Source organism: Penicillium bovifimosum, assembly GCF_028826915.1.
Source record: "Penicillium bovifimosum strain IBT 22155 chromosome Unknown utg000003l_segment0_segment0, whole genome shotgun sequence".
NCBI lineage: Eukaryota > Fungi > Ascomycota > Eurotiomycetes > Eurotiales > Aspergillaceae > Penicillium > Penicillium bovifimosum.
The window spans coordinates 2,021,927-2,047,770 of NW_026622712.1; the positions used below are offsets into that span (position 1 = coordinate 2,021,927).

The following is a 25,844-nucleotide window of genomic DNA, read 5'->3' on the forward strand; positions in this document are numbered from 1 at the left end:
TTGGTTAAACTTGTCGACGATGACACAATCTGGGCGATCTCGATTATCTTTTTTTTGAAGAAAAACCTTCTTTACATCTGTTGGTATGTATGTATGCGTTTACATGTACGAAAAAAACGGGGGCTACGCGGTAATCAATACAATTTACCTTTAGTCTTTTGCAGTCTTAGCGCCAAGGCGATGTTGATGAATGACAAATTGCGGGTTTGCCGTTTAGAGTAATATAAAAGCAGTTGCCCGACGAATTCGAGCTGATGATGTGTGAAATAGATATAGACAGAGGTCGGGGAGATAAAGAAGATGGCAGTCAGGCAATCATCTAAAATGAAGCACAACGGATCAACAGTGGAAAGATAATCATCTACTCCGTATTCCTCTACGACGTGGGAGTTGGTGGCACATCTGCAGCCCTGCCACTACATGAGCGGTTAGGTGATAAGCTCGATTGAGAAGAATCAGTTAGGGACACATGTGAGTTGGGGAGAAAATATGAATAAAAAATAGAAGACATTGCTTGTATCCTCTAGGCTCCCTTAGTGTCGCAGTGTTTCATTGCTTTGTCCTTCATTGCTTTGTCCAACACTGGCTAGGTATCCATTCTTCATGTGAATGGACAACGAACTAGGACAGATGTGAACTACTTTCTGCCCCTCGCTTCTTCGAGGTCATGGAAATAATGTGCAGAAATTGAAAGAGATTAGAAGCGAAATGAAAAAAAAGAAAGAAAAGAAAACCAACACAAACGCGCGGCGTCTATTGGTAGACGCAACAGTCATCTGTTGCGACGTACGCCATGGCCTTGGTATGTCGGAACGAATGAGCGTCGCGAGCTAACGCAAGCTCAATTTGGCACTGCCAGTGCCAGCACACCGGTCTCCGCACTATGAGGCAAGAGAAAAACATCCTTGACGGCCGTGACACACACTTCCACACACTTCCCTGCTCTCACTTCCCTGCTCTCCTTCATTCCTTTCAAGGATGTCTACGGATAGGGCTTGCGGAATCAGCCTTGCTTTGCCTCGAAATCGTCATATTCGATCTTCAATATACCAGTGGCCTGATGACAAACACCCGTAATATCGCGAACCACGGTTTGCTTCTATCAGTTCCAAACACTAGACATGGGGGAAGCCTTCGGGGGTTTCCCTTCCAGACCAGAACTCCATCACTCGGCAGCAGCCGACGTCGTTGAAGCGCAGTCAACTCGCATTGAGAGAATCGCCTAGCCATATCTCCACTCTCGGATCACCCAGCCTGTTTAATCCACGGACCACATCTGTGATATTACTCGCGTGATAACAATCTTCCACCCCTTATGCGCCATTTTCCCTCGATCTGCGCCTTGACCAGGTCGATCGTCAGTCATCTGCAGCCGCCAACGGTTGGTTTCCTTAAATTTTCTTCACCCCCGGTTCTAGTTTGGGGCAAGTCTACTTTCGACAGTCGGTGTCACGGGCAAGTACAAGCGGGACCCCGAATGAAAGAGACCCCCCACATTTGAGAATCTGGAAGCCCGGAGACATTTCCAAGGTCCGGAGACATATCCATGCAAATTGCTCAAATATCAGACCGAAAGCAATAAAAGAGAAAGAGTAAAAAAACGAAACCAACACCAAAACGGAAAAAGGCAGAAGTTATGAATCATGATCATATCTCTGCGGCGCAGTCAACTTGCGCAAGCGCCAAAATCATCGTCATTTAGGGCATCTTCCTCCCCTTCTGTATGGCCCGTTGCTTCCGAGGCCCATTAGCCTCTAGCTCCTCGCAGGTACAACAATACTAGTTCCTGAAAGCCCCCGATTCCGTGCAGATCGGATCAACATGGGTGGCCCTCCGAGGCTAAAAGCGGCTTTTTCTCGCCCTCTCCCCCTCCCCGCTCTGATTTTCTTTGTCCGCCGCTCTCCACCGAGTCCAATCAAGATGGTTCTGACGTGCGGCAGTCGCGTAGCCGCAGCTCGATTCAGTCACGTGAGAGTATAGCGGTAAGATTGTCTTACCAGCAGCTGCTGAATTTAGCTATATTACGCTTTAGATACACATTTCTGCACGTTATGAAGTATCGAATTCGAGACATTCCTGAATTCTTATTATCTAAGTAGACCAGGCGTTGCACATGCAGATTGTATGCACCGCGCTTGACCCCGCTGTGACCCAGATATTCGACTCCTTCCTGAATAGACAATCGCGGCGCGCTGCTCTAGGGTTGCAGTTGGTTGCAGGTGAAAAACCAACAAAATTTAGATAATTGAGGAAGAGGAAATTTTTTTAGGGCCAATCTCCTTAGATTATCGTCACATCGCGCGAGTCATGCAATGCATAATTGGCATGTCACCCTGGTACTCTTAACGGCCGACCATCAGCTAGGGCGGCAAAATAAAAAGCAACGACAAAACGACACAGAAGATACATTTCTGGTAATTTTTAATTTCATTGAGTTTTCAGGCTAAACGTGGGCAGATTGGTCCGAAATTCATATTCTCTCGACCAATTATCTTATTCCGTCGCTTAACATTGGATGAATTAATTTTCTTTTTGATTCTATTTTTCCTCTTTGTCTGAGCCGCGCAGATCCCTGGGATGTGCCGGAATCGCTCGTTTTAGGTTCAATGTTGGTTTCTTCTCTCTACGCTTCTTCTCCTTTGTTTGTAGCCTGCTTAATAATGAGGTTGAAAAAAGACCTAGATGTATGCAGGGTTAGATTTCAAATAAGTCTACATACTCGATTCTGCAGCTGACCCAAGTAGTCAGCCAAGGACGCCATGTCCTGTGCGAGACGTTAGCGATAGCCGCCGAGTGCCCCACGAGCGCAATGAGGTAAGTTCTAGAAGATAACGTATGTTGTATACAAGATAGAGAGATAGAAGCCCGGATGGAACGAATTCAGTGGCCAGCACCAGGATCAATCTACAAATTCTTCAGCTCAGATCTGCACCTTATCCCTCAGCATTCTCCCAATTTGAAACGGGCTTCTCCGTCGACGAACAAGGAAGAGAACCGAAAAAAAATGACTCGTTTGAGACGCAGAAACCCGCTTCGCTCCAGAGAGCTCATCCGCCATGTGTTGGATAGACCCTGGACCCCGAGACGCGAAGTCACTGCGCAACACTGCGAATATCCACTGTGGGAACCCAGTACCGTTGCCTACTTGCGAGCAGACAAAGAGAACGGGGCACGAATCCTCTTCCCCACAACGGGCCATCAAAGGTCAATCTGTGATTACCACATACTACTGTGTACAACGTAGGTGATCTGTCCTCTCCGGGTTACGATTCATGTCCGTTTGGTTGGTAGCTGCAAGGTTGGATACCTCCCCCGGTCCCAACTCAGGTACTCTCAGCGCCAAACCATGGAACCATGGCTGAGGCTCTCGGCGTTTTGGCGAACCCTGGATCGTAGGCGATCCCCCGAACTACGCCGAACTTGCCAAATCAAATATGCGTAGTAGAATGCAGAACGGTGCTTTTGTTTAGTAGGGTAATATCCAGATGTGTGTCGGTGTGTCGGTGTGGTCTAGATAGATTGGTTGCAACATCAAGTACGTACACAGTTCGTAAACCAACAAATAGAACTGTTAGACCAACTGTTGGAAATCTAAATCTAAGCCAGCGCACTAAGCACCATGCATTGGCGCAACACCTGACGGTGTCCGTCTGCATGCAAGAAGCAAGCGCATTACAAAAACCCCGGTAAATCCGGTGTGGCTGCAAAAAGCCAGAGAGTCAGTGTTGCAACATCAGATCATGGGTCTGGACGGGTAATCTCCCCAGCCTGGGAACCTTTTACCGATTGGCGTATTGGGGGTTTGAATAATGTCGGAGGACGGAGAAATCAACCCCCTAATGTCTCCGTTCGAGGATCATTGCACCAAAATAGAAGCGATAAATTGGAAAAAATTCTAAATTATCAGATCCCGCCTGGTCCCTTCTACGGAGTACGTACTCGGATCCGACCCAAATCAGCTTAGCTGGTTAGCTACTGGAAAGCACACGCCCTCTGCCCTCGGCTGGCTCGGCTATGGCTATGTTTCAGCCGCATGGAAATGTGATGCGAATTGCACTAGACACGACTTCTTGCAGTAGATAGCAGTGAGTTGCTGCGCAGTGTCGGATTTTGATATATGTATGTTGGGATGTTGGCGACTAGTTATTCAGGGTATGTTGTACAGAAATAGTTGGTCCTGATCGATCTAAGCGCACTAGATCCAAATTTAATGCGCAAACCTCTCGGAAGGATTCAAACGCACGTATCGTATCGACTCCGCTCCTTGGCCCCACGTCTTTGCTGCGCACTAGACGGTAGCCGGGAGGCGAAGCGGCCATGGACTTGATTGGGATGGCTACCTTGGTAAGGCTACTCTTATGTTGCTGAATCTGATTCTGTGACTTGAGATTGGGGCACAATGAAGTAGATATCTGTATGTTGTAAAACGCCAAGACCCTCAATACAGCCCCCATCTCCCTTTTTCCCGTATCTAGCCTAGGGCGAGCTCGGTAGTTAACTAGCGCTGTCCGTTACCTTTGAAAGAACTTGGCTTTCGGCTTTTGTGGAGGTAGTTTTCGTAAGGGCGAAGGGCAAAAGCCACCGCAAAACCCGTGTAAAACTCGACTTTGTATTCCGCCACGCTTCTGGAATCGATCAATGACAAAGACTTGATAAGCGATGGAGCGTCGGGATGGCTTCGTCTACTACGTAGGACCGACTACATACAGCATACCTACGGAGTACAGCCTCTCATACTACAGGGCTGTGTATTAGCAATGGGTATTTTATGTACTCAGTATCCGTACACCTGTCCTGAAAATAGGAATCACATGTCCTACACAAGGCCGCGGAAATACTCAGCGATACAGAGATTTGAGGACATCTACGATGTAACTATATTGTTCTCAATGGCCCGGCAATAAGAGATACCCTCCATGCTCACAATATACTACCTACCTAGATAGGAACATGTCAGCATTAGGTACTTCACACATCCATACCTACCAACGGCAACATGGAAGTAATATCCAGTGATCCACAACCATCTAGAAAACCCAAATCTCACACCATTCCTATTGAAAGATAAGAAAAAGTATATATGACATCCCACCCCGCTATTGGACCTCTATCATTTTCGGCGATCTTCTTCACGATATCTGTGGATTCCAAAGTTTACTGCTTTCTCTGGCACAGTGGCTCTCTAGGTTCAATAAAAATGGATATATTGTGGGAATCCCCCAACTATATATTGTCTTGTAAGTTCCATTCTGATCCTTCCACAGCCACAATCCACCCTGAAGCCAAGAGCCCGAACCCTTCAACCGTGGAGACCACGAGAGGCTCCTTCTGTCAGCACTAGAGACACGTGGGATTTCGTGACGAACCGAGGGAGTCGTGCTTATTTCTTACGTTGGCAGCCATACCTGTGGCTTTGGCTTACTTGCACCCTGAATGCCAAGGTTTCCGGGGTTTGTATGGTGAGATAGATTTTCAGGCCCCTCGTGCGGAGAAGAAAGGCATTGTCAGATTCCAGATTCGGCATATCTGCCCGTGTGCAGAGTATCACGTTGTCTCGAGAATACCTACCTATTCAAGTCTCACTGCTCAGATGTAAGCTGTCTACGGCGGGGTATATACAATGGAAAGAACTCGCATAGAATCCCGCAGATATCGCATCTCAATCCGATTTTGACCCCTGACAGCCTTCGTTACACTGCAGCCGATTGAAGACTGGGCGGTGGAAGCATCAAGCAAGGCAATGTCGCCATACCCGCACCTAATAATTCCGCGCAGCAAGATTTACACTGTAAGGCGAGAATAGCCGTCGATGTGGTGGATCTAGAAGAAAGATGGCGGTGGCAGGTGTTCTATGCTGTGTCTGGATCGCACCTCCAGCTGCAAGCTTGATCCTTCAGGAAAATGGGGAAAAAAAAGCGCTAACCCCAGAATCAAAGACAAACTCCGCGGCGATGACATCTTTCTTCTGACTGACCTATGCTCCACGCGATCGCGACGGTCGTAGAAGCATACTCCGTAATTCATCTCACAATCTCCCAAAGCAAAGCCATTATAACTATCGGTGAAGGTCCAAATGAGTCAATGACAGCCTCAGGTTGAATTCTCACACGTGCGTATTAGCCACACCAATCAGCCCCCGGGAATTGACGACAAGGCGAAATGCTGCCATCATCACACCGAAGCCACAGACCTGGGTCACTAGCTCCGGGATCGGGCCTTCTGGCGTGAGCTATTTCTGCACTGCAGTGTTTCAGCTGATTGGTAAGTTCTGCGAGTTTTAATCTTTTCTGGCAGGGGACTTGGCGTGCATATTCCAGCACTATTCCTAATTGAGTAGGTGTATAACACACCAATCTTCAACCTCGATTATCTCCTTTCTTCACGGTGATTTTCTCCGACGGCCGAATGAATGAGAAGTGAGAAACTATAATCTTGCGCAACAGCCAACATCATTCGACTCCATTTTCTACCTCTGTCTGTCAAAGTATAATCGCGACACTATTGTATGACTTTGAGCCTTGGCGGTGATCTTCAGCATTTCTGCAGATGAGGATCCTTCATGGATGTCATTGTTAACTGTGTCCTCCGTACTCCGAAACTAGATGGCGCATTCTGATATCCACGAAGACAGACGCATTCTCTTCTCGCCGTGTTCTCCGCATGAGATACGGCGTCCAGCCTGCGCGGACCCTCCCCGTCACATGAACTGAATCAGTTTCGCACTCGCACATCTTGACTCGGTTTGGCAACAGCCTTGTTCGTGTTCTTCCATTGGACTGCAGGGATAGCCTTGGTTATCGGATCACACTTGACGTCAATCTACTCTTTTACCCTCCTTGTTTTTTTCTAGATTTTATAAAAATTTTGCTTTGCAAGACAGCTTCTTCACCGATGAACATCGATCTCGGTAAATCAGTAAATCAGGAGCTGAAGGATTCGTCCGAACTTTGATGTTGACGTATGGTAAAATGTGAACCGTGCAGATACGGTGTATTATTATATCTGTAATTTTGAAGCTAGATTACTGTAATTTTCACTTTGATGCGTACTTTATTCTTATCTTTATGTTTCACTTCCCCTCGCAGAGCCGCACCTTCTTCACCAACTCGCTTATTACATCCGGCCAACCAGCATCGAGATATTACATCCTATGTATATCAAGGACCCATGGAACCGACCCGTGGAACCGAATCAAAGCTAGATGTACTCCGTACTTCACTTCGGGGTACCCGAACGTCAATCATGTCCGTTAGTAGTTATTACTGTGGATATAACGGAGACACAACGGAGATGGCACACAGAAGCGGTATGGCGAGAATAATCCATACGGATTTATTCCACAAAATAGTAAATTCCCCATGTCAAAGTGTGAAGATTACGGGTACACAGAATAATATCCGGGGCACGGGGCAGAATCCATCGGATCTGCCCGCTCATGACGAATGACATCTACAAGGGTTTTTGCATGAGACTTCACATGTGCCTACCACAGTGCAATGTCCTAGTTGGTTATATTCCCGGACTAACTATGAGTCAGTCAGTACAACAGTACATGTACATTTGTAGCTAGCTTGCCGCATATCAGACCGTTGAAAATAGCTGGGAGCTGTTGCGCGATTGCCGCATCTGGTAAGAGCCTTAGCGGCTTCCACACGGACCAGTAGGTCACCGCTACAGGATCTCCTGCATTATGCAGAGCGTACTGTTTTTGGGGGCTATGCGGGTGGCCTATTTCGTAACTGTTTTAGGTATGAGTGATAACTGATAAGTGTCCAGTCAACATCCCATGTTATATGGAGTTGTTGTATAGATACGGGGGTGTTCCGCCGCCGTGGGCTTTGATTCTTTCTGTCTTCATAGGCTATAGCCTAGATAATTACCTACCCAGGAGTATATAGCATGAAAATGTACGTAACTACCTGGACCAGGTTATGGTACCTCCCTAGATCGACACACCGCTTGTAATATCCAGTCCAACACCTGACCAAAACCAACAGCATCCTGCATCTCTCATTGACCACACTGTTTAAGTACAACCAACTCAAACTGTCCCCCTGCACAAATCTCCTAAAATGACTTCATCTGCATACTCTACCCAGGTACGCAGTACGCAGTACAAGTATCTACGATAGTTAGAAGATGGACGGCCTGTCCTTCTCTACCCCGCATGAATCCCCGCCTCAACCCCCCACCCTCTTCATCTCTGCTTGATCACCTTCCCTACAGGGAGGTTCTCCGGTTGTCTTTCTGGGCTGGGGCTTTGCTGGTGAGGGGCTGATCTGATCTCGGGATGGAAGTTGGAAGTTGGGGAAGATTGGTGGGTGGCGGTGAAGTTCATTGGTTGGATTCTCGTTCGTGTTGGTTGCTGTTACTGCAGGTGGTTGCAATGGGGCTTCGTTTTGTGAAGAAGGAACTCGCTAGTTGCGAACGGGTGGTATGGTGCCAGTTGTATGGGTAGTCATAGTCGTATAGTGTGCAGTAGTTTCGTTTCGGGATCCGGGCTCTAGGGTATGATCAGCGAGAGGTGATGAGTATCGTTCGGCTTGATTGCACCTATGATGTTACTAGGGGTTTTGGGCCGAGTTAGGTCGTGGTGGATGGCAACTGAAGATGATGGACATGCTGAATATGGAGCTTACGTGGGATTACCCGAGGGGCCGAGAAGAGTGTGAACTTGGAGAAGATCCAGCCTCATCTTTTGTACTGGAGCATGATCAGGCGTACAGGACACGAGCTCTTGCTTCATCTGGAAAGAAGCGCCTGCATAGCAATTACGATACTAGTTAGGTTCCAGCAGGTTAACACATCCTTGATTGATTGATTAATCATGGCATGTTGTTCCAGGTGTAGATTTACGACATCCCATCCGTGGATGCAACATACGCTTGCCTGCATCCCTACTTGATCATGTTACTCATTATTTGGGTTAACTAGTTGATGATCGGTATGACCCCAGTGTTGCTGCCTATCCCAGCCATATGAGCAGGAAAAGCAAACAGAACGTGAGCTGCAAAAGAATTTGTGATATTGGGAAATCCGAGCTAAACAGAGTAAACACCCAGCCAACAAATTTAGTAAAAAGTCAGGATCAGTACTCCTCATCAGAGTCCACGTTCCCACGATAGCGTGACATATACCCAATCCCGCCATCCTCACTCGCCGAGTCGTCAAAGTCGAAGTCATCATCGTCATCCGACGAGTCTTCTTCATCTGGGTAGTCATTGGCAGGGTTGTTTTCGGCTGAAAGGGTAGAACGTCAGTGGATTTCTATGAGAATATGACACGGGAGTAAAAAAGCGAACAGAAGGGAAACCGTCAACATACCATTAGAGTCCGCATCCTCACTATCCCACTCCTCCTCGTCATCCTCAACAAAGTGCTCCCAGTACTCCTCATCCTCAGCCGTGATAACAATGACACCAACTCCAGGTTGAGCCTTGGCGATATCCTTCTGCTGCTGATCGGACTCAAATTCGGCAAGAGGGTTCTTCAGCATCCCAGCCTCTGAGAGCGGACGCCTAACGTAAACATCGTAGACATAGTCGTCCTCGTCATCTTCTTCCACAGCCTGTTCATCCTTCGCCGAAGGCTGCGGTGGTACTGGCGCAACTCTGGGTTGCTTTGGCTGGCGCGGCTGGTGTTTCAACGGAGGTTTCGGAGCCGAGCTGAAAGCATGCTGCAATGAGACAGGTGCAGGAGGGGGAGCATCGACGCCCATATCCTGATCCCGGTCTTGATCTCGCTCAAGCTCCAGCGCGATCTGCTCAAATTCACGGGCGAGACGTTCGGACCCGTCATCCCAACCGGGTTGCTGTGTGCGAGCGGACTTCTCCAAAGTATCAGAGATATTCTGCTTCGCAGCCGAGATGGCGCCCTTGCGCTCCTCCCGCCACCGTTTCTCAGCCTGGTTGACAATGGGTCGTTTACGCAGTTTCACCGGTGACGGGGGTGTAGCGTCATGGACAACTTCCTTGGGCTTGATGGAGAGAGACCGCGCCTCCGCAACTAGATCCGAGACCATGGACGCCTTGCGTGAATGCGGGTTTTGCTGCAGCTGCTCGACCAGCACGGCAACACCAGGCGCAGGTCCGCCAGCCCGGCGCTTCTGAACGCCACCACCAGGACCGCTCATGGAAGCCAGATTCGCGCGCGAGATCTGGAACCGACGCAGGGCCTGTGCATGGCCAGCGGATGATTCTACTGATCCCGGGGTGCTAAGCCCCGTTGCAGGTTGGGGGACGACATCAGAAGCCTTCGCAGAGCTGGGATGCGGCTCTGAGAATGGGGAAGGTCCAGAGTAGACGGCGCGCTGGTGCTTTTCCTCGGCGTCTTTGCGTGCAGCTGCAATGCGCTGCGCTTCGCGGAATTCCGCTCCTGGGGAAGTGGCCCGCACCGTGGGCACGCCTGTCGAGGAGGCTGGTGCTCGGCGGTTTACATGTAGACTACTTACTGAGCGTGGGCTGCGCAGGAGGCGCTGCGAAGCTAGCGGTGTTGGTGGGCTTGGAGATGCATCGGCGCTTCCCTGCCCGCTAGCTTTCAGGGTGACTCTGTGAAAAACGAAGTCGGTGAAGCGGCGCTTAGTTTGGTGGAGTGCGGATTGAATGACTGGAAGTTGAGTTAGCAACCTGTGAGAACATTCTCTGAGTGCTCATATTGGGGCAGTCCCATTTTCAAGCCAGGAATCTTCCTGGAGGGGTCTACATCGCGGGGGCAAAAAACAAGGATTGCCTCTCTTACATAGGGTCTCCACAGGCTCTTCCTCGCGCCGACGCTTGATGTTAATTTGCTCTGGTGGAAGTGCCATGATGCAAAGCTAGAGTTGAATTTCCGATGACTTACTTGTCTGGGGATGTGGAAGTGAGAGAACAGAGATCGTTTGAGGCATCCAATTTGATGTGTCCGATCCTTACCCGATTTGGTTTGAGTCATCACGTGACCAGATATCTACAGACCACGCGAGCAAAAACCAAATGAACTCAGAACGAGGACAATTGTATGATTTACATTAGTTACGACTAGAGAGTTGGTTTATTACTTTGCTATAAGGTGCTTCATCTACTCATGTCATTCTTTCCCCGGGAAATTCCCACTAATTACACATCTGCAGGCTCAGCCCAACCTGCCTCAACCAAAACTTCCCAGTAGAGCAGAAGCTGGGAATCCACTGGACTATGCCACCGAACAAAGCCTAACCAAAGGCATGAAAGGGAGAATCACCGAGGCCAAAGAAAATATCAACCAGGAGCGGAGTGGCTGGTAATAGCGACAACCATCGTCGTACTGTAGTCACCGCTCATACCTCTCCATGGTCATCGTCCAGCGAAACATGCGGTGTAGTCACAACCCTCAGTCAAAATAAAGAGAAAACTCAAAGGTGAAAAGAAGGAAGAGACTCGAAGCCAACTAGCAATACAAGAGAATAAGAGAAGGGGAAAGTGCCATGAAAGGATTAATAGGGGAATAAAAAGTCACTGCGAACGAAATATGTCCGGAACAAAAGGTAGAAATTCAAAAGGCCAAAAGAAAGGTAAGGAAAAGGTGTTCCGACAGTGAATGGCAAAGAGTGAAGTTCAAAAAAAAGAGATTATGACCAATACAAGAACAGAATCAGAATCAAAATGTGGGGAAGACATGACAATCAAGAAGGGACTATATGTAAGAACATAGATTAATATGGCAGTAGATTCGCCGAGGACAGTGACTCAAATGATGTATCCTTCGGAACGTATGCAAATGATTATTTAGCGCCAATCTCCTCCTCAGCCCACCCAGGGAGCGAGTTCTCGTTCTGAATGGCCAGGCCAAATCCAGAGTGGTTCAGTCCACCGAGGGCGGAGAAGCTGGAGAAGCTGCTTTGGGGGTGGTGGGCTGCACCTGCGCGGCTGTGGCTAGGCTGGCTAGAAACTGGTCCAAAGGGCTCCTGGGAGAACGACGGCAAGCTGACAGCCCGCGAGTGAGAAGCACGCGGCACGCTGAGACTGCTGGTACTTGCGTGGTGACCGTGCCCTGAGCCATTAGCCACACTCAAGTAGCTGTTGTTCGAGGGCTTGTGCTGGTGCATCGACTCCATGCTTCCAGTGGAAAGATCGCCGTTGCTGGTGCCGTTGTACAGAGACTGCTGCTGCGATGCCTCGGACTGTGTCTGGAAGCCAGCAAGGGACATAGGGTCGTGGAGGTGGTTTTGGTTGTGGTTGTGGTTTTCCTGGTCCTGTGCCTGCTGAGCGGACATCTGGTTCAGGTACATGGTCAAGGGATTGTTCGAGCCGACGTTCAGAACACCGGAGGGAGAGGACACGTTCTGCAGTGGGTGACGGTGCTGACCATTCTGGGAGCCGGTGGAGCCCGGTGCGGGGGAAAGGGCAGGGCGAGTCGGGCTGGACTGAGAGCCGGACTGGCTGAGGTTCTGCTGGAAGCCGTTCAGAGCAGGCGATGGCGACTGAGGGCCTTCCAAGCCGGATCCATTGCGGTTCTGCTGGTTGTTTCCGGCCTGGCGCGGAGGGTTTCCGCAGCGGTCCTTGCCAAAGTTGATCTTGAATCGGCGGTAGTCTTCCCGGTTGCGCATTCCCTCGATCGCTTTGATGGCGTTGGCGATGTTCGTGAAGTTCACAAAGGCACAGCTCTTCTCACGCAGTGTGTTGACCAGCTCGATCTCACCATACTCGGAGAAGTCCTGGCGAAGGCGTTCCTCGGTCCAGGCCTCGTCCAAGTTCCCCACGTAGACATTGCGAGATGCGCCACCACTGACCGCCAGCGCAATAGCGGGCGGAAGAGGGCCGGAGTGCTTACCCCATCCAATCTTCAGGCGTCTGTTGTGGATCATCAAGCCCTGCAGGTTGCTCAAGGCGTAGAAGGAGGCGGCGGAAGTAGGGTCGATGAAGGTCACGAAGCAAATGTGCTTATCGGGAATGTATCGGACATGGTGCAGCAAGCCTCCACGGACGACATTGCAGATCTCTTCGATAGTCGTTTCAGGGTGAATGTTTCCAAGATAGATGGTGCGGTTGCCGAGGTTGTTGACACCGCCCGCCGTCGTTGCCACGGCGGCCGCAGCAACGGACTGCTGCGCAAGCGCATTGGAGATCAGATCACGATCCGCCGTGTTCAGCACATGCGCATATCCTGGAGCGATTCCAAGGAACTGTGCAGCATTCTGCTGCTGGGTCTTCGACACATATGCACACCGGTCCTTGCCGTAGAACACTCGCTTAGGCGCTTGCCATTGCTGCTCCTGGGGGAGCTGGGTGACGGCCTTCATGGCATTACTGATCGACAGGAAATGGACGAAACCAATCGCCTTCTCCTTGACAATCTTGACGGTATCGATGGGCCCAAACTTGCCCAATTCTTCCCGCAGCTCCTCCTCCACCGTTTCCTCGGGCAAATTTCCGAGGTATACATTGCGCGACGCACCAGACTGTTGGACCGCAAGGGCGACTGAGGTGGGGACCTGGGAAGGCTTGCCCCAGCCGACCTTGATATCATTTCCCTTGATGGCCAATTTCTTCAAGATGGCATCTGAGTGGAAATGAGTGGCAGAGCTGCTATCCAAAAAGGAAATGAACGCGCAGTTCTTATCCGGGAGCAGGCGCACCGACTCTATCTGACCGCTGCGCACGTGGTTGAGGATCTCTTCGGCAGATGTCTCAGCCGGAATATTTCCAAGGTACACAGTGCGACTCGTCCCAGATAGCATACCAGGGGCAACTGAGGCTTGAGGGCTGCCCAGAGCCGCACTGCCCATACCTCCCAGACCGTTGATTGGTGACTGAGGTCCTCCCATCATCTGAGAGCCACCCATGCCATCGGGCGACATCATTCCATATAGCCCCTGGTGATTCTGCAGCCCTTGAGTTGGGCTGTGCATATGATTCTGGTTGTTTTGAGCGTGTCCATTGCCATTGGCCTGGGGGAAGCCACCGAAATTGGCAAATTGAGGCGAAGCAAAAGCGGAGGGAGTTCCAGGTTGGAAGGGACTGCCCACCAGCAGCTGGGAGGGGAGCAGGGGGGTATAGTTCATGTCGAATCCGGGGGCCATGTCGGAGTGTTGGCCGGCGGCGGTGTTTATAGCGGGTATATTGGGGCGACGAGCGTTCCGATCCGAGAAGCCTTGGATAGAATTGGGATGGTTGTTGTGGTAAGCTCCGTGGGAAAAGCCAGTGTCGTGCAGCGTGTATTTAGACCGGGGAGCAATTAGACGCGAATTATTCGGGATGCTGGATACATCCGAGGCTTGCATGGCGAGGTCCCAACACTTGGTCAGACAAAAACCTAGTCTCAGCTGTCGGGGATTAAGATGCCCTGACTACCAGACTAGGAGGCTCTGGGAAGGTAAAAATAAAGAATAGAGGGACAAGGATTATCAGATCACCATTCAGGAGATGTCTCCACAGCCAAGATCACAGGGAACAAAAGGGAGGATTCGGGTGGAGAAGGAAGACGCAGACAATATGACCACCCAAAACACAGTCAAATGGAGACGTGTCTAGATGGCAAGTCAATTGGAATGTTCATCAATCAATCAGGGTAAAAATGGGGAATGGGGATGGAGACACACCTGTCTTATGTTCAGTGTTAGAGAATGTCACTTATATAAAGGTCAACAGCCATGCAGGCCAATTCCCAGCTTCCACAGATGCAAAGAGGGGGAAAACAGAGAAGAGGAGAAGAGAATAAGAATCAAAGACTATGACAGACAGAAGTCATTAGCTTAAAGAGGTTAGAGAAAGATCCAAAAGGGAAAAAAGCCCTGAAGAAAAAAAAAGGGGGTAAGATTGGAGGGAAGATGGGGGGAAGATGGGGGGGATAAGTTTACAATTAACAAAGAAAACAATAATTTACTCAAGTCCCTCTTCAAAAACAAAACAGAACGAGAGAAACAAAAAGGGTTAAGAAAGAGCGGGGAGAAAAGGAATGAAAAGTAAGGAAGTGAATCCAGGTAAGGTATGGAGAAGAGAAAAAAACATAAAAGGGGGAGAAGTTGGAGAACGTCAATAGGAGTGGGTTTGCAAAAGGGGTCCGAATCTCCGACTCTATCTGTGTTTACTGTTTTATAGTATTGAGTTAATTACTGAGCTTAATCTCAGGTACAAGATAATCATAGCTACTCGGGTGTAAGTAGAAGTATTCATATGCTTTTTTGGTTTTCCCCAGCTGTTCCGTGGCTCCTGCAGAACTGGATCAGGCCCCATCAGCCACAATTTCCTACCCCTTGGATATAAATTAAGTCTTGGTACAAGTGACACAACGTTAGATGGAATAGAAGGGATAACCTATCTTTAGGGAAACGGGACCTCCATACATATAGGCTACAGCCACATAGACTACAACCTCCAGGATATGACAGCTATGCCATTAAACGGGACCAACCAAGTAAAGTGCTGACTCGACTCGTGGATGAGTTTAAATTGTCCGCCTTCGGATGGAGGCAATCTCCCTTCAAATGTTGTATGTTCGATGCTATTGTGCACAAACGGGATACTGGACCTGACTCCGATCTGTCTAGATGAGTGGATAGCTCAGGAAGAAAGTATGGTGAAACCGCATATTGGCTTAAGCCCATCTCAAAGCTGCACAAGCAATTCCCCTATGATGTACATATACTATGTGTAGGTGTAATTAGCAGGACCTTCGAAGTTTACTTCGTGTGTATATACTCCGTCCTCCGTCCTCCGAACGATATCCGAGATATACAGATTGCAGCCTCAGGCATCAGTGGGGAATCATCTATCGGAAATTTACCCCTCCAAACTCTCAATGTGCGATTCTCCTTTGCGGACAACTTGCAATTGGGAATAGACGAGTTCCAATCTCGCATATCAGGTAAGTCGACTATCTCTCACATTCCAATCTGCCCCAATTATTTTTCAGCCCTATGTTGTACAGTGTATGACTCACTGCCCTATCTTGTACACTCCGTGGCTCACATATTGATCCCTTCATTAACTATCCCTCAGAACTCTCCCGCCACAACCAGATAAACGAGGCAACCATGGCTTCCCCCACTATCTACATCGACGAAGACGTCGGTAGAGACGAGCCCTCCGCCACCGGCTCCGAGACCGCCCCCTACAAAACCCTCGTTCACGCCTACGTTCAGCACCCTCCCACCACCGAAGGCATCAAGTACTTGACGCGCAAGTCCCAGACCGATGCCGCCGGTGAGGATGTCGATCCCGCTCGTAAATTGGAGTGGTTGCCCGCCACCAAGTCTGCTATGAAGAAGGCCAACAACCTCTGGGAGCAGCGCAAAAAGAAGGCCGCCAAGGAGCAAGAGCTGGCCATTCGCGAAAAGTCCGAGGCCGATAAGCGCCAGAAGGTTCTCGACGAGGCCAAGAAGGTCGTCATCAAGGAGGATCCCTCATTGCCCAAGCCCGTCCGCATTCGCTTGGACGTCACCGACCCGGCCATCGTCACGCTGAAAACCCCCGAGTCCAAGGAGCCCGGCACCCGCGTCCGCGTGCTAGGCCGCGTTCACCGCGCCCGCGCCCAGAAGGAATACGTCTTCCTCACTCTCACCGACGGCTATGGCTACTTGCAGTGCGTCCTGACCGGTGACCTGGTCAAGACCTACGATATTATGACCCTGACCCTCGAAACCTCTATGTCAATTCATGGTGAGATGCGCGCTGTGCCCCCCAACCAGCACGCCCCCAACGACCGCGAGCTGCACGCAGACTACTTCGAGATCATCGGCAAGGCCGCTGGTGACAAGGAGGCTATTACCACGCGAGTGGCGCCGGACGCCGACCCGCAGACTCTGTACGACAACCGCCACCTGGTCCTGCGCGGCGAGACCTCTTCCTCCGTCATGAAGGTGCGCTCCGCTGTTCTGCGCGCCTTCCGCAAGACCTTCGAGGAGACCCGCATGCTGGAGGTGACTCCTCCCGCCATGGTGCAGACCCAAGTCGAGGGCGGCAGCACCTTGTTCGGTTTCGACTACTACGGGGAGAACGCCTACCTGACGCAGTCCTCGCAGCTGTACCTCGAGACTTGTCTTCCTTCTCTCGGTGACGTGTACTGCGTGTGCCCGTCTTTCCGTGCCGAGAAGTCCCTGACCCGCCGCCACTTGTCGGAGTACACACACATCGAAGCCGAGCTGGACTTCATCACTTTCACCGATCTGCTGGACCACCTTGAGGAGGTGATCTGCCGCGTGATCAACTACACTCTGGCCGAGCCTGAGACCGCTGCATACATCAAGAAGCTCAACCCCGACTTCAAGCCCCCGTCGCGTCCCTTCCGCCGCATGAAGTACGACGATGCTATTGCGTGGTTGATCGAGCATGATATCCCCAACGAAGAGGGCCAGCCTCATAAGTTCGGTGACGATATCGCCGAGGCCGCTGAGCGTCGCATGACCGATATCATCAACCAGCCCATCTTCCTGACCCACTTCCCTGCCGAGATCAAGGCCTTCTACATGAAGAAGGATCCCCAGGACCGCCGTGTGACGGAGAGTGTCGACGTGCTCATGCCCGGTGTTGGCGAGATCGTCGGTGGTAGTATGAGAATGGACGACTGGAATGAGCTTATGGCTGCCTACAAGCACGAGGGCATGGATCCCAGTCCCTACTACTGGTACACTGACCAGCGCAAGTAAGTTGACTCTGTTCTATCTTGTCTTCTTTCAACTGATACTAACTTTCCAACAGGTACGGTACCTCCCCGCACGGCGGTTACGGTCTCGGTCTCGAGCGTTTCCTCGCCTGGTTGTGCGCTCGCTACACCGTCCGCGACTGCTCTCTGTATCCCCGTTTCACTGGCCGTTGCACTCCTTAGATGTAGTAGCAAAAGCAAAAAATAATAAGTATGGTCATGATGGGTGTTTCATATAAATCTCAATTTCAAAACGGGTTCTTCTCCTACGTACATCCATGTATACCTATCGAATGGTCTGTCCTTACCTATCAGAGTAGGTATAGACTTATACCAGCTATATTGCTGCGTACATATACCTAATTACAATGTTGTGTTCTTCTCGATCCCTAACCCAAACACACTACGTTCTCATATCCGATAATACACTTTTGAATCCTACATAACCCATTCCATCCATATACTACCTACTACAGCACCCAGCCACCTGGGATTACAATCCCGCCTACAACGGTTAGAAGCATATACACAGTTAAAGCGGAATCACGATCGTGACGGTCGTATTGTGATTCCAGCCAGTCTTTGCTTGTAGTTTTGATTTGAGGGGTTTGGGGCTGGACATGCATACAGCTAGCCCCTTGTCCTATTCGAGATATGGTGCCTCCATGGTGATGCCCGCCGGGCCGGTAACCTGACTATTTGCTCGGCGACTTGATGCTGCTGCTGATGATGTATTCATTTGCCCGATGTCGCTCGCTCTAAGTATATTCCATCTGCTATGGGAGAGTAGGTGTGACTTCGACATCCGCATACCTCTGGAACAAAGTCAATGCAGAAGCAGGGTCATTCGCAGCGTGTCTGTCTGTAATCGTGTAGGGGCTTGGATTGATCCGGTCCCCGGAGGGCTTGCTTGGCGAGACTCGGCGCGGTCTAGCATTTCTCAATCGGCGTTGTGTGCTGTTATGGCTCCGCGCGGATTGGGTTTAACCAGGGGGTTCATGGTTCATGCGATGTGTTGTAACAGTTGTTAGTTCTGCTTCCTTGGTGGTTTAGTGTGCTTTGAAGTTGGACGGGGTCTCTGGTTGAGTCTGGCAGTTCGGATGAGAGAGTAAGAGGAAGGGCCCAAGGGGAATGGGAGGGCTCTGCGGTCCTATCGAATGAGAAAAGGCAGGCTCAATCCTGACTTCTTTTCCGGCCAAGATGTCAAGATGGAAATGTCCAGTCTTGCGCGAATGTGCAGAATAAGGAGAAACTCCGAGTACACAAAAAGAAGCGCGTAGCGCAAGGGTGATCCACTATCAACGCGGCAAACGCGGGCTTCTATTGCTCCAACGCACCCGGAGATAGAATCCGTGTAGCCCACAGGATCCCCATTCCACTCGCCTTTGAGAGACACTACCCAGTACGGGTAACGCGGCTCTTAGTGTCATGTTCAGTACGGGATCTGCCGGGATCTGCCCTTGGCACAGGAATCCTCTTGACGTGAAGGACTGAAGGTAAAGTTTTCCTAGCCCAGTGGGTAGGATATTCCTCGGAGTGAGCTGACACGCGACGACGGACGTGGGACATCCATATGCACATGTTAGTTCTCCTGCTCTCATTGTCCACTACCAGCGACCAGGTGTCCAGGTCCCTAGCAAGCAGATCCTATTACCAGACGCGGCACAAACCCCATTGGTGATTCCCCGTTTTGCTGTGTAATTGCATCAAGCGCCCCAACACACCTTCCGCGTCGATTTCGTGATTTCATTTTTTCCACTGCGTTCTCTTCTTCGTTTCATTCATCGACATGACGTTCTTTCCCATGCATCAAGGGGGCCTTGCGGGGAGATCCACAGGTGGCAGACTACTTCTGGTTGTGGTCTGTATTTTCGGTTTTTTCTTGTAGGTATTCCCTCCATTGGACATCAACATCACTTCCACAGTGATGGAAACTCACCATCATAGCCAGGGTGTATATGTGGTAAAGTCCTCCACTTTTCTTTGGACTCTTTCCAACGTGTTCAAGATTCCTTCTTTGCCGCGACCACCTGGTTCGTGCATATCCTAGACAGTACTAGGATGAATGTATGATTCGCGCAAAACGCAATACCTCGGATCTACCTCTTTGTGGACCATCGACCCGAGAAAGAAGATGAATATGAATGAAGATCGATGTCCCATAAAAGGGGAATGACATGAGCTTATCGTCTACCAGTCGACATACAGCATTTGTTGGTCTTCTGTCCTGTTCCTTCTTTCAGGTATTGCCAAAATAAACACAGCGCAGTGTGATGCGTGAAGACGGAATAAATGGGCAGGATCAGTTCTCCTCCTTGACGCGTTCGAGTGCGACCAGAATCTCCTCGTCCGATGCACCGGAGCGGATCAAAGCGACGAGGTCAGCGACAGACTCGCTTTGTGCATCGCGCATGAAGCCGACCAAATCTTCCAGGAATTTGCGGTAGTAGTTCAGGCGAAGTTCCTGTTGGCGGATCTGCTCTCGGCGCTCAGGTGAGTCGTGGGTATTTTCGCTGGTATTCGGACTGCTGTGAGTCATGGGTTCTCAGCGCTTCAATCATGTTGCAGAGTTTGGGCTTACGCGGATGGCAAAGAGTGCAAGTCAATGGGAAAGGGGGTCCAGAGTGATAGGGAAGGATGGAGGTCTGTTTGCAAGTCGGGCGAACGGGTTGATGCTTCCGTACTTACCTCCCTGTGCTCTCGCTGCCTGCTGACCTGGTCTGGGGCTGGCCGTTATGGTCGTCTGTGGCTCCCTGGCCGGCAGAGACGCCGTTGGTTGGGGCACTTTCTGACATGTTCGATGGACTAGGTCGAGCCGTCTGGTTCTTATGTCGTGGCAGGATGGGGCTTGGGATTGAGGCTGGCTATGATGCCCAACGCCGTGCAATCGAGGGTTCGCTTCGTATCTGAGTGCCTGTATCTACCTCTAGGAGGTCTTGTCTTGATGGCATTTGGTCAGCAGCCAAGCTAGAAGCATGTTGGTCAAGTCAAGTCTGGGGAGAAAGCATGGACACATAGTTTCAAGGGTGAAGTATGAACGAGAGGATTATGAGGGGTTGGAGCAGGACAGAGCGGTCGGCCGTACGTTTGTTTATAGTCAAATGGTCCTCCAGATGAGAATGTTCATATACACGGAAATCCCAGGATGTCGTAACCCGTAGGATGAGGAAGTAGAACCTAAGAGGATGCTGAAACGAGGGTTGGAAGTAGGTGGGACCATCACAGGTCAAGAATACACTGGGCACATTTGGGGTCGCTCACTCTCCATTCACATAGCCAAGACTAATATGGAGCCCTAGACACCCTTTGCCTCGTTAGATCTTCGTTGACAACCTCTGCTTCTCGTGCAATAACACTGCATATGAGCTTTCATAAATTAGACAGTGAAAACCTCTACTATTCACGGTTGTAGCTCATATCGGCTGCGGGTATGACTGCCAGCCAATCCCAGTCGGGATAGCGTTCTCCACGATGATCATAGCGGCAATAGATATTGCCCTCAACCAACTAACATCCATAGACTGCATCACCTGTCAGCCAGCCTCTCTCTCTCTCTTTGGAGATATGTGATTGGAGAATGATAGGGTCCCTGGGTCAACTGGAGGATACCCGAATCCAACTTGTATGCTCGACTCTCTCAGAGCATTTCAGTTCTCATTTGCTGTTCTGTGCTTTCTGCTTGACTGGACTGGAAATGCCGTCTGGCCCTTGCTATCTGCCAGTGCAGAGTATGCAAAATACTGATAAGATAAATCAACCAGATAATTCGTGGCTGGACCTTGCATAGCTGCAGGAAACCGATGAGGTCTCGTGAGTTCCACAGTCAGTCACTTCCCCTTCCAGGTTGGGCGCTCCTGGAATTCTACCTTCCACACAAAGGTAACAACGTTAGGGTCAAGCGTCATATGCCTTTGCATCTAGGAATTCAGTTGCCGGACGAGACAGAAACAAAGCTGACCTGCCATTCCTGTAGTCATCGTCAACGCCTCGCTTATCCGTCCGAAGTTCGTCCTTCCTGTCCCAGTACCACATTGTTGAATCAGACCCTCCCTTCCTGTACTGCGTACTTATACCTGTCGTCGACCTCACTTTCCACAATGAACACGGTTTCCATTTTCGCCAGACCTCCTCGATCCACGATTCCGACCATCTCGTTCCTTGGTACCACGCTCACTGTTTGTCGCGTTTGAAGAACTCGCCCTGAATCAGCTCGTTACGCGACAGGGGAAACGATCGATACTCCAACCACATCCTGCAACGTCACGTCTGAAACACCAAGCTGGATGCCACACTCTGCGAGAGTTATCTCGACATAATACACTGTTCTCACCACGTTGTGACTTCAAATAGGCCAACTTGGGCGATGGACGAGGCTGGAGGCACTGGCCAATTCATCGACAACACTGTTCCTGACACCAGCGATCGCTGGGTATCGGATAGCCATCACTATTTGAGAGCCTGTGGCCAGACCATTGCTCTGCGAGGAGCAGTTCAGACTTCGCGTCGGTGCTGGGTATCACAAGCAGATTGGAAGTCGAGGGCCCGTCATCTCCCAGCACAGCGTGCCGTGATCTCCTAGGCCAGGCGCATTAATGGAGTTTATAATCATTTACTTGGGATTCTGTCGTGCACCGCTTTGATGTCGCCCAGTCTTCGCCGCTTCGGCGGGGTCGTGACAGGCGATTGGTATCGCCGTTGACTTCATTACAGTGTGGCGAAGACATCTCTAAGCTGACGATTGTCATCGCGTTCCAATCCATTTCCGCGGGTCAGAAAGCGCTGCCATCATCTGCTCCAGCTGGAGGGAGATAAAATCTGTGTGGTTCTATGCCAGCCATGACACAGTACAGCCGGTCAGGTTTCGCATGGTCAGTCCAAAGCATGCCCTGGGCGGTCCGTTCATATGCTCTCTGTTGGGGATTAGTATGGAGCCCTATTTGCAGGGACAGTGATACCTCATGGCAGTATAGATCTGGCACTCCAGTGAGAAGCAAGTTCGAGAATCTGCCTACGTCTGAAGCATACGTCGACATTTGAGTCTTGACCCCTTGGACCCGGCCACAAGCCTCTGTCGCCCAGACTCCAGTGGTACAGTGGTACTGGCCAACTTTGAGAGTCTCCTCTCAAGAGTACATTTGGGATTTTTCCAAATTCCCTTCGCCATCGCTCCGTCACAGACTCACAGGACACAAGTGACTACCCGAAGATAGGTCTGCAGTTTCTGCTTCTAAGGGTAATGAAGAAAAACATTGCGATTAAGTTCAGAGCCCTATCCGGCGGACTGCGCCAATTGGATCGCCCGTCATGGGGAAAATAGTTCCTGGCGGAACTAATTGGAGGGCTCCACCGGCGCCAACCGTGGAAAACGGAGCAACGAGTGTCAACCTTTCGTTGTCCTCTTCTCTTTAGGAAATTGCATCCGGACGATGTTCCTCGATATACTGAAAGATAGCTTTGTCGAACGGGAATCCTTACGGCTGAAGCTCTGAGGGAGAAACTGTGAGACAACCACATCGACCCGGATGTGGTTCAAACAACACGGTCCTCTTCAGGGCCCGAAGTTCAATATCGAGCCAACTGGTACATCGGCTGAAATGAAGGCCAACGACAGTATCTGTGGACGAAATAAGCAATGAAACATGTTACGCTTAGTCTCGTACGGTTGTAGGTGCAGTCCTTGTGGATTCACATATCACTTTCGAGGCTCCAGGTCAAGCCGCAATCTGCCGATTACCGCCAAGGTCCTGTTGACTCGGCTTCTTTCGATGACCTTGTTCCTTGCGGGTAGCATGGCTGTTTTGCGCCTGTACCTCGACCTTTGCCGCTCGGTTTAACCAGGAAAATGAATACAAAGTACACCTCAAGTGATCAACGCTAACATGCAGAACGTTCTTACTACTCGCAACTTCAAAAGCACACAGTGGACACTCTGCACCTTGCTCGAGTCTCAAGTTCTGAGAAAAAGCAGGACTGTGATTACTCTAAGTCACTGGCTCTTCCACTGGCTTCTTAACAGCCATGGCCATCTCATTTCCAGTGGCTTATGGTGAATATGACCCTCTTAGTCTCTCCCCGCGGACTTTCGAAATGTCAATAACTGTTTGTCTTCTGCGGTGCGTTAACATCCAGCATTATGTACTTCGTGGCCATGACCATCGAAATTGATTTGAAGTATATTGTACTGTGGATGATTGTGGACATTCAATATTTGCTAGTTATAGGTACGGGTGGATTATATTCAGCCAACGCTGTACTCCCTACAGTATATGTATGTGTTACCTATATTATATGAACTACAACCACCTAATGACCTTTGTCTATATCCATGGATTGACTTTGTAGGTAGGTACCTACTTAGTTCACTCTGACATTTTGGCCTCAATCCATTCTGTCAAACCAACCACAGCATACCCTGGAATCTAACCTCCTGTGCTGCTGATCAGCCTTCTCCCGCGGGCCGCGAATGTCGGTATGCAGACGCCATGAGCCATCTGTAGGTACACATCTCCGCGAGTCGAACACAAGAGCAAGAACACCATTACCTGCTAGAAAGATCCAATGGACTACTAGCTGAAATCGATTTCTACACCACAATCGCTACCCATCCCTGGTTTATAGAATTGTGTTGTGATGCAGCCAATGTCTATGTGTACAAAGGCCACATTCCACACACCTGCTCCCCTCCCGAAAAATGTCACCGGCTAAACACGACCCTCCCTTGCTCGAGGGGACTACTATGTACTCTGATTACGCGTGAAATACTAATATAAGCGGAACGGCCCCAGCGCATTGAATGAACTTTGACTTCCGACAACGCTCCATCTCGACAACCACGACACCCAACGCCATATCGCCAAAAACAGGGCGCTATAAAACAAAGCAAGGACCAGCGAGGAGAAGCTAGTAGCCAGTTCCAACATGCACTTCTCCCTCCTTATCCTAGGCGCTTCCGTCGCCTCGGCTCAGTATGCCCGACAATTCGGCCCAGCCCAAGCCCAACTCGACTACCTGAAACAACTCAACGGAGTCTCCCACGATGACCAGGACCAAAACCAGAATCAGAACCAAGACCAGAACGAAGGTCACAACGGAAACTACAACTATGGAAACTATGATGGAGAGGACTACGACGGCGAAGACAATGACGGCTATCAAAATGATGTCCCAAGTCACCACGAACCGTCCCTTGTCCAGTATCCTTCCCCGGCGCCTATGACCCACAGCACATTCGTCGTGCGCCCTTCCCCGGCACCGATTGCTTCGCCGCATGCTCAGACTCCGGCTTCTGGATATGCCTACAACTATCCAAGCCCTGATGCTTCCGAGCCAGTCGCACACCTCCATGCTCCCACTGCTACTACAGCTGTCATCCAGGCACCGCCAACTCAAGCGCCTACTGCTCAGGCCCCTGTTCATCACGCTCCTGCTCCTCAGCATCCTCACCAGGGGGCTCCAGCGCACCATGCTCCAGCCCAGCCGGCTCCAGCTCCAGCCCCTGAAACCAAGGGACCGGCCGCACCCGTCGATGAGCATAACGAGTCGGTGCAAGCACCGGCACCTCATCCCAAGGTAGCACCGGCACCCCAGCAGCACCCTGTGGACCCGGGACTCGTCCCAGATGACGTGCCCGTCGGCGCATCCGGAAATCTCGCCCCCATTGACCCGTTGGAGCCTGGCTCGAATGTTGCGCCTGTGCTTTTCTCCGATAAGCCGAAGTATGGCAAGGATGAGGGCAACACTTTCTGCACCGGACTGTGCTTTGCTAATGAGAGTGATGCGCACTGCGAAAAGCCTTATGTGAGTTTTTTTCTTCTTTTGTCTTCTTTTTTATCCCAGAAAAGAATTCTCTTGCTAACGCTCTTTTTCTTATAGGCTGCTCCCGTTTACAAGTCGGCTAAGGGGTGCTACATGTGCTGCTTTACTTCTGACTTCTAGATCCTATTATGGCTTGATGAATGGATGGAGAGTGGTTTTATATGAGAGGAGATGAGATCTCAGTTCGGTTATATTCCATGTTTTATCTTTCTTCTTCGATGCTGTCAGATCAGAAGGATTTAGTCACGTCCGGACAACCCATTGTTCTAACTTCTGCTTCTTACCTTCTTTGGGGGTGGTCGTCTTCGTCCACTCTGTTACTTCAGAACTGTTTATTCGAGAATCATTCCTTTGTCTTTCATGCTGTCCAATTGTACGCTGAAGCATGTAGCTTGGGTTCTATCCGCAGCTGGGCCATTAGCCGGGTCCATAGA

The 25,844-nt window shown here is 50.3% G+C and overlaps 6 protein-coding genes across 6 annotated transcripts; 3 read left to right on the plus strand and 3 right to left on the minus strand.

The window, feature by feature from the left end:
* Positions 1-9,088: 9,088 nt before the first annotated feature.
* N7515_003822 (Iwr1 domain-containing protein) lies at positions 9,089-10,804 on the minus strand (the record flags this gene model as incomplete). Its single annotated transcript, XM_056664566.1, has 3 exons — positions 9,089-9,240; positions 9,325-10,605; positions 10,738-10,804. The coding sequence occupies 3 exons, from the start codon at positions 10,802-10,804 to the stop codon at positions 9,089-9,091; spliced, it is 1,500 nt and encodes a 499-aa protein (XP_056523623.1).
* Positions 10,805-11,737: 933 nt separating this feature from the next.
* On the minus strand, positions 11,738-14,236 carry N7515_003823 (putative differentiation regulator (Nrd1); the record flags this gene model as incomplete). The annotated part of the gene is made up of 1 exon (XM_056664567.1): positions 11,738-14,236. The coding sequence occupies one exon, from the start codon at positions 14,234-14,236 to the stop codon at positions 11,738-11,740; it is 2,499 nt and encodes an 832-aa protein (XP_056523624.1).
* Positions 14,237-15,988: 1,752 nt separating this feature from the next.
* On the plus strand, positions 15,989-17,778 carry N7515_003824 (asparagine--tRNA ligase DED81; the record flags this gene model as incomplete). The annotated part of the gene is made up of 2 exons (XM_056664568.1): positions 15,989-17,595; positions 17,652-17,778. 2 exons carry the CDS (start codon positions 15,989-15,991, stop codon positions 17,776-17,778), a joined length of 1,734 nt encoding a protein of 577 aa, XP_056523625.1.
* Positions 17,779-19,897: 2,119 nt separating this feature from the next.
* N7515_003825 (uncharacterized protein) lies at positions 19,898-20,390 on the minus strand (the record flags this gene model as incomplete). Its single annotated transcript, XM_056664569.1, has 2 exons — positions 19,898-20,120; positions 20,284-20,390. 2 exons carry the CDS (start codon positions 20,388-20,390, stop codon positions 19,898-19,900), a joined length of 330 nt encoding a protein of 109 aa, XP_056523626.1.
* A 1,568-nt stretch (positions 20,391-21,958) lies between these two features.
* N7515_003826 (uncharacterized protein) lies at positions 21,959-22,174 on the plus strand (the record flags this gene model as incomplete). Its single annotated transcript, XM_056664570.1, has 1 exon — positions 21,959-22,174. One exon carries the CDS (start codon positions 21,959-21,961, stop codon positions 22,172-22,174), a length of 216 nt encoding a protein of 71 aa, XP_056523627.1.
* A 2,339-nt stretch (positions 22,175-24,513) lies between these two features.
* N7515_003827 (uncharacterized protein) lies at positions 24,514-25,530 on the plus strand (the record flags this gene model as incomplete). The annotated part of the gene is made up of 2 exons (XM_056664571.1): positions 24,514-25,392; positions 25,468-25,530. The coding sequence occupies 2 exons, from the start codon at positions 24,514-24,516 to the stop codon at positions 25,528-25,530; spliced, it is 942 nt and encodes a 313-aa protein (XP_056523628.1).
* Between the last annotated feature and the right edge of the window lie 314 nt (positions 25,531-25,844).